Here is an 8,213-nt window from a genome sequence, read left to right on the forward strand (position 1 = left end):
GGAAGAAGCTGTGATGCAGGATGACTTGGACCTCCTCCATTAACCAACACACTGAAGCTTTGGGGTCAGCAGGCATCCTATCTTGCATCTCTAGTTTTTACTGATACTTCTCTTTCCTGCCAAAGTCCTAAACACCACAAGTGCAGTATCCACAGCTCAGCAAGAAAGAAGCTGGAGACTCGCATGCCACACAGTAGCTAATGTGCAGCACCATTTCATTTTAGTTCAACCTGCAGTAGTGTTGGGCAGTACAAACCTAGTGAGCTGCTTAAAACATTAAGCTAGTAGAGGGAAACTCTAAGCAGGTTTACCTAGTCAAGCCTGAACTTCAGGTGCCTCCCAAGGAGGAGAGGATCTATCCATCCTCACAGAGCTCTTAAGCACCAGAGGCTCCCTGCTGTTGTTTTGGGTGTTGCTACAAATTTTAAAACAGAAGCGTGTTTCACTATGACAATTTCAGCTTATAGCAGCAACCACCTGAACAGGTGTGTAAATCCAACTGTAACATTTAGTCAGGTAGTCCAACTAACCACTACACTACAACCTGAATGTTACCAATTTTATCTCCTTACAGGAACAGAGGGGTAGTTAGCTGTGTTAGTCTGAAGTCTGGCAACATGTAGGGCAGGATGACACCTTAGAGATTGACTGGTTCAGAGGCATGAGCTCTCAGCACTGAAAAACAAGGACATGCCATACACATTTAATATAAACCAGTTTATTTTTATTATTCATGTGTGAACTAGGGCCATATTTTTCCAAGCCAGCATCCTTCCATTCAACACCTAATTCAAAACATGGATTCATTTTCAAAGACAGCTTTAATGGTAGTCATGGGTACTTGGCATTTCTGAAAAGTCTAAATCACATTTTACTTAGGTGCCAATTTAAGGTTTGATGTAGGTGGGGTTTATTGCACTGTTCAAATTCAACAGGATTCTTTCTGGGCAAGAAAATACCTTAAAATTCTAGTTCAACTATGAACACTTCATGCTTTGTAACATGTTTCAAGCAATGCTCTCTGATTTAGGTTTCTGGCTAGTACTTTTTCCCCATCCCCTCAGTCTGGAAGGGTGAAAGATCAAATATCTTCATTCTTCTACATATATAGGAGTAATCTACCTCCCTACCAAAGTGGCCTGGCACCCTGTGGAGAGAGAAGGCTCCCAGGAATCCTAAGACTTCTGAGTGGATATCAATAACCCTCTTTTGTAACTGAGTATTACCGGTAAGATATTATTCCAAGTGTCTACTACGAAAATTATAAACATATGTTCTAGGAGTGCCTAGCTAGCTCAAGTACATCCAATGCAAATTACTGTCCTACCACCCCAACGTATACAACTGGGAGGCAGCCAGAACAGCCTAAGAAATATTTTAAACTGTATCAGCTTTAATTTACAATCTCTGGTGGCCACATAGCTTTTAGGCCATCTTCTAATTCAGACCTCAACCCAGGCATCTCTTCCCACAGCTTTAATTACAATAGAGATTTAGTTAGAGAGTCTATGGTTTGCTTTTAGATTTTTGGTGTCTGAGATTGTTCTTTTCTTAGTATAAGGTTTTCTGTACTTACTTAGTGTATTCATCATATGGCCACTGCTCTCCCGAGATCTGTTACGACTGGCTTCTATGTCAATCATGGCATGTTGTGACGTGGCAGACACAGCAGGTTGTGACTGCAAGTATGGCATGGACATTGGGCGAGAGGGCTTAGTCCTCTCATCTTCTGAATCGCTAGAACTGTTTTCACTGCTGGACGAAGAGGATGATGAACTTTTTGAGTCAGACGAGCTGTCATCAGAGCTACTCATTTGGTCCATGATACTGGCTTCGGCCTTCAGCTCTGAAAAGATGATGCACATTAAGAAATGAGTCTGAGTTTAGAGGATAAGGCAGCAAGGGAATTGCTGCATGAGCAAGCAACTGCAGTTGGTGTTGCAATGTTCCTCATTACAAACTAAATTGAAAAAGACGCCAGATATAGGAGCAAAGGGTAGCATACAAGCATGGTGATCAGACTGCTTGAATGTTGTTTTTCTCTCTTCTATCCTCAAGCAGTTTCCTTTCCAACCATACGCTTTGTTGGGCAGAGGTGCATTAGGATATCGTTAAATCTACCAAGAAAGGTGCCATCCCCACACTCTGTGAGGCAGCAAACACTGGCCCATCTTTAATCTTTCCCTCCAACTGGCAAGCCAGACTTTCCAGCTTTGTTTCATGCCCTTTCAGATGCCTTACAGGACTAAACAAGTTAGAATCAGAAAGAGAAAATATATATCAGGTAGCAAAATACCCAAAGGTAGCAATTTTGGCATTATAACCAATCTGTACATATTTGGTCTGTCTCGACATTCACTGCTCCCAAAAACCAAGTTAAACATTGTGGGATACCTGCAGGAATTGATTATAAGGCCAGGCACTAGCTATACTAAAATCATCAGATTCTTTTTATGGGTCTGGCATAAGTTAAGCGTTAGCAAGAAACCTCAACGCATGACGCTCCATGGCTAACAAACAAATCTGACTCGCTGCACATAGGGAAAGGGATTTGAGATGCATCAGCTTTAGTGACTCAAAAACAGGTTCTAAACTGAGAATTGCTCTTTTCCTGTTTATCATACTTTTCAGCACCATTTCCTTTCTTTGCAGCCTTAGAAATGTCACCTTGCGGAATAAGACAGTCTGGTGCGAGTTTACCTAAGGCACAAAGAAACAGACACCTGCTTGATGAAAGAGCTAGGAAGTGTGTTTAAAAAGAACTCAGCTCATCCTTAAGAGGCAACAGTCAATTCAGAGCAATAAAGCTACCACCTATCAGCTTTCCTACTGCAAGAACTTAACACCTGGCTTTCTCCCAGTCCTCCAAAAGGAAGTAAAATACATCTCCAATTGAATGAAATATGAGGTCTCACCAAATTAAAGTCTGAGAGCGCAGCATATGGCACCATTCTCAAAGATGGATTTACGTAAGCAGCAGCAGTTTCTTCCCATACAAGAAACAACTCCTGCAGTTCTGAACTGATTTTGAGAAGCACAGGCCTCTTTCATTGTCATTTTTCACAAGATTTACGTTATAATAAACTCTTTAAAAAACCCTTTAAGTTATAAAGTGTGTTAACCAATAAATATGTATGTAAAGGAAAATGAAAAGGAAGGACAACAAACAATGTGATGAAGAAAAGGGGAGATTGACCAATTTGGCTCCAGTGGAACTATGCTGCAAGTCAGCGTAAAGTAGCAGCAGTGCTAGGAACCAGTGAGAATTAAAGCAACGCTAACCACGACCTTCTGAAGGTCAATAGTTAACTGAATGCAGAGGCCTAAACAGCTTAAAAACATTGTTTCAACACTACCCTGCCCTATGTGGCCATTCAATCCTGGGCAAAATGCCTAAATCATCAGCTTGCAATGTGAATCTCAACCAAAACACTTCTGGCTCTTATATCACAAGTCAAGGTGCAAGACTGCTGAAATATTAACTGACAGGGTTACTATTTACCTCTCTCAATATCATCCATAGGAGAAGATGGAGACATCTTTTCTTTGGGTGGAGAATTTTTAACATTGTTTGGAGTCTTACTGGCATTTCGCATTTGCTGCTGTTGCTGCTCAATGCGAGATTGAACTTTACTGCTTCCTTCAGCTCTGCATGACAGGATAAGAGATTGTAATAGACTCCAGAGGACAAAGTTTAAAAACAAAACATAAGATATAGTAGTTTGAGCTATGAAGCTATTCAAATTATATCACTAGATTCAGGACACATTATTACATTGACATACAGCAAATAGAGGCATGAGTCCTGTTCTTTTAATATTACATTAATAATATTCTTATTAACGCCTTCCGGTTTGCTGGTTCTCCAGCACACTCCGCTTGACTTTTTCTTCAATCATCCATTAGTTGCTCATTATAGTTCTACAGGAAACTAGTTATGCAGATAAAGCAGCAGAAAGCACACTAACAGGAATTATGTACTCAGCAAGAGGAGAATGGGCCATCAACATTGTTAAAACCTCTCACAAGAATTTATGCTTTATTTTCACATTCAGCCAGAAAAACAGTAGCAAAATCATTCTATTTGTGTAGCAAAGAGCTATTTTCTACCCTCACAAGAAAACAGTTATTACCACTGGAAGTGATATGCAATTTTTCTGGTTAAAAACCCATTTGCATTCTAAGTACCAGCCAAGAGGTGAAAGCTAATAAAACCATTTGCTGAGCAAAACAGCAATGTGGCTTTTCACTCCATTGAATAAGGAACAGGGAGAAAGTTAGGGAGGAAAAAAAAAAAAAAGATGATGATATTTTGCTAAAAATATCAATAGCTGGGATGCACCCCAATTCCTCACTCATTTCTAACAAGCTATTTACATAACAACCAAGGAATATAGCACACTTTCTTTTCCTGTATCACTTACCTAGTTTTCTTCACAGTGATGTTGCTGCTAAGTTTCTCTAGGCGACATTCTCCAGTGTCGTGGTTGATAATTAAGATACATTCTTTTAAATAAGGCTTCTTTGAACCCTTGAAAACAGTTACCGGTGGGGTAGAACCCTATTTAAATTGGAAAAAAATCCCTAGTTATGACAATAAACTGCTAGTCTTATGAGCACAGAATGATGTATCACAGTAGTGATAAGTTGGTTGTAACCCATGATTTCTAGACTTGTAAGATTCGTTAATAATGAATATAAATTAAGCTCAGGCCAACAGTAAACAAAGGCAGCCAGTGACTTTGTTCATCCCAGAAATTCACATGCTGATTTGAAGATAAGTCAGTCATTTCAAATGAGTTTCTAATGGCCAGGTATACACACAGCAAAACTACCACCACAACTAAAATTCTTTAAAAATATAGCCATAGAACTGTCAAAAATGACCAGACTGAAATCTGAGAAAGCCAAGAAAAGCTTTCACTGCTAGTGTCCAAGCTGTACCTCTGCTACATGCAGAAGAATTCAAAGCTGCCAATACAGCATATTTCCAGCACAGTGAATTCAGCTCAACTTATGGCATAATAGCTGACCTTTGGATCATGCAAGATTCTGTATTTCCTAGAGTAATCATTCTTTTATTGTTTTTCAAGATGCATAAGCAGAGTTTTAAAAGAGCAGCAAGCTGAAAATACTGAAGCCTGAAGTCCTTCTACATTCAATATATACCTGAGGGTCTCTCTCCCCACCTTCCCTCCACTCACCTCAATGTTTGGCAGCGTTATTGTCACCTGCTCGCCTTTGCCAACTTCAAGATCTCCTTCACAGGATGTATCAATAGATGCAGGCTTGAAGTCATCTAACAATAGAAACAAAATGGTGATTTTCATAAGTCTCAGAAGTCCCTTGAACATCTGACATATGGTTTCACATATTTTAGAGATGGTAGAGATGGGTGTCACCAAGATAGTGAATTGAATGGTGTGGCATCTACCACTGCTATTAGCAGATTATACTACATGCTAATACAGCTGAAAGCCAAGACTGTTTTACTGATATTCAACCTAGGTCTTATCGTGTCCTGATGCCAAGTCTTTTCAAAAGAGGGGTTTTAAATACCACATAGAAGGCTTCCCATTGAAGATGTAGCTTAACTGGTTTTGCTTATGATTAAAAGAAAAAAATGACCCATACAATTATTTACTGGAAAAGAGAATCCCTGATAATTTCAGCTCAAACTGGAAGCTGCAGGTAGTTGGCAAGCAACTGAAAAACAGGGGAAGGGGTTTAAAATAGAAATGCATAAGCAGCCTTGAGGATAGCTGTGGTTGCTGCTCTTCCAATTGTAACAGCAAAGGAAAAGCCAGGTGCCAGATCAAGGATTTTAGTTTTTTCTCAACATAAATAAGCTTTTAAATTCCTGTTAAAATGGAATTTAAAAAAGCCACCATCATATCCTCATTGCAATTCCATTTTGTCATTCTTTGACCATCACATTTGTTTCTAACTCTTTGGCCAGTACGAATTTAAGCTCTTTAATTTGCCAACTCTTTGAAACATGCAGATGAACATAAAGTTTGCCAAACTTTTTTGCACTAGCATTACCGGAGTTGTCAATCTTGCCAAAAGCATCACTTACAGCAGGCTGGGAAAGTAACAACTGCTGTTTCCAAGGAGCTAAATAAGCAGATAGTTTTTAGTAGGTAGAGGGCAGCTGGTGAATAGATCCAAGGATAGCAACACCCAGGCCTTGAGAACCAGTGTGGCAACAAAAGACGATCAAAATCCAGGCTTTAGTTGTGTGCACACTGCAAAGGGGATGTGACTGTATGTATTTTACAGCAAAAGCCTTCATCACCAGCCAGCAGGCCTCAATTCAAGGAAATGGGAGGGTGTACTGTAGATAAAAGTGTTTGGATTAAAACCCAGGTAATATCTGCACTGCAGCAGGCTCTGTCTCAGAGGCCTAATTAGAACCTAGCCCAGTAAGGTACTGCTAATAGAGCTCCTATGGCAGGAATGGGAAACCATTCCCATGAGAGCGCTGCCGGCTCCTTAGCACTTTGGAAGATCAGGACACTGAAACAGGTCTTTAAAATATTGACTTTGCAGCTTAAACTTTTGGTCCCAATTTCTGAAGTTGTCAGACAGTTACTATTACTAGTAAAAAGATTTAAAAAAAAGAGAGACGCATCTCTCCTGACACTGCTATCAGATGCACAAATTTAGCTGAATTTCAACCTTTCTTTAGAGCAACACAGGAGAAAAACATTTGAAGTAGATTCTGTAGCTTTACAATTTATATTTATCCAACAGGAAACTTTAAGGGCTGGTGCAAGACCAGAAACATCTGCAAATTGTTCAATTCTTAAAAAAAAAAAAAAAAGTTAGAGCAGCTATGTAAATCCACATACAAGTTTTGGGTTCCCTCCCCACCCAGCTGTGGACAATCTGAAGTGCGATTGTTTGCTCAGAGCAGACATTATCCACCCCACTGCATGAAGCACAGAGGGCATTCTCAGAGGTACTGAACCGTGGGGATCACTCTAAAAATAACAAGCCATCAAAACAGAAACAGCAGCCCTAAATTACCAGAACCATAATCCTAACAGCATTTGTCTCCTAGATACCTGCAGAATCACTGAAAACACACCTCCCAGGATAGTAGCTATTATGTACTCAGGGAGCAAACACTAGCTTTGAGATTAATACTGCCTTTAACCTTTGACTGTTGAATGTGTATTTAGAGACCTGTAGAGGCCAAGCACAAAGAGCAAACATAACTTCAGCCCAAACTCAGAAGTTCACAGCATTAGGATAAGAAAGACACCGCTGTTTCTTAAAACGTATCCCAGGGCAGAGCAGATGCATTTAGTACCCACAAAGAAGTGCTAAGTGATGTATGGCAGCAGAGTGCTAACTTCACCAGCAACACACCTGCTCATTAGCTTGGTTTCAAATCTCTCTCCAGCAGCTGCAACCTGCTCTGAACCGTACAGTTTTGTGTTGAAGAGTGCAGGAGGACATAAGCAACCTGGGTTCAATTTCCAGCTCTGCCTCAGACTCTCTACATGAACGCAGGCAATCAACTTAATCTGTTGGGGCCCAAATACTCCTGTTTTTACGACATCTCTCTCTCATGCTTCCTCTCAGGGGTCTGTTTAAAAACTTTTCAGAAACTGTTTCTTCCTTGCAGTCTCCATGGGACCTGCTACGGGAAGGCCTTGCTAGATGCTATTGCAACACCATCAGAGTAGTAGTGTTGCCACATTTGATTCCAGTCCCCAGCCTGGCCCTCTGCCCCTGTACTTCTCCACTCAGGATCATCCCAGCCCTCCCGCAGGTGCAGTCGAAGACCCTTTGTGCTCACCTCCCCATCATCACCTTCCCCTGCTCCTTGCTCAGAGGCCTGCTCTCCCATGACCCTGACTTACTCTACCCCGCCACTGCCCTCACTGACCACAGCCTCTCCCTCTCACACTAAGGTCAGTGCAGGAAACAAAAGCCTGGGGTACTCCCTGTGCAGGTTACACAGCCCTGCACTTGTCCCAATCAGCCTGTGCCTACCAACCGCGCCATGCGGGATCTGCAAAGTGGACTTTAGCTTTGTGCACAGCAGATTCACGTCCACCCAAAGGCAACCCCAGTCTGGGGGGGGGCTCCCCTACCACTGGTGGGGAGTCGAGAGAGCAGGGGCTGGGGGCCAAGGAGCCCATTCCAAGCCACAGCACAGAATGGCCCATCGCCCACACGGGACCCGGCCCCTTCTAGAC

At 41.5% G+C, this 8,213-nt stretch overlaps 1 protein-coding gene across 1 annotated transcript in view; it reads right to left on the reverse strand.

The window, feature by feature from the left end:
• The window catches only part of EAF2 (ELL associated factor 2), a 24,933-nt gene that overhangs the window by 15,786 nt on the left and 934 nt on the right, over nt 1-8,213 (reverse strand). Inside the window, exons 2-5 of the mRNA XM_019522586.1 lie at nt 5,205-5,299; nt 4,425-4,561; nt 3,503-3,648; nt 1,577-1,846 (exon numbers count right to left, since the gene is read on the reverse strand). Coding sequence (XP_019378131.1) covers nt 1,577-1,846; nt 3,503-3,648; nt 4,425-4,561; nt 5,205-5,299 — 648 coding nt within the window. The remainder of the gene's footprint in view (nt 1-1,576; nt 1,847-3,502; nt 3,649-4,424; nt 4,562-5,204; nt 5,300-8,213) is intronic.

This window comes from Gavialis gangeticus, unplaced genomic scaffold, assembly GCF_001723915.1.
Source record: "Gavialis gangeticus isolate Ggan-Ray unplaced genomic scaffold, GavGan_comp1, whole genome shotgun sequence".
NCBI classification, from domain to species: domain Eukaryota; kingdom Metazoa; phylum Chordata; order Crocodylia; family Gavialidae; genus Gavialis; species Gavialis gangeticus.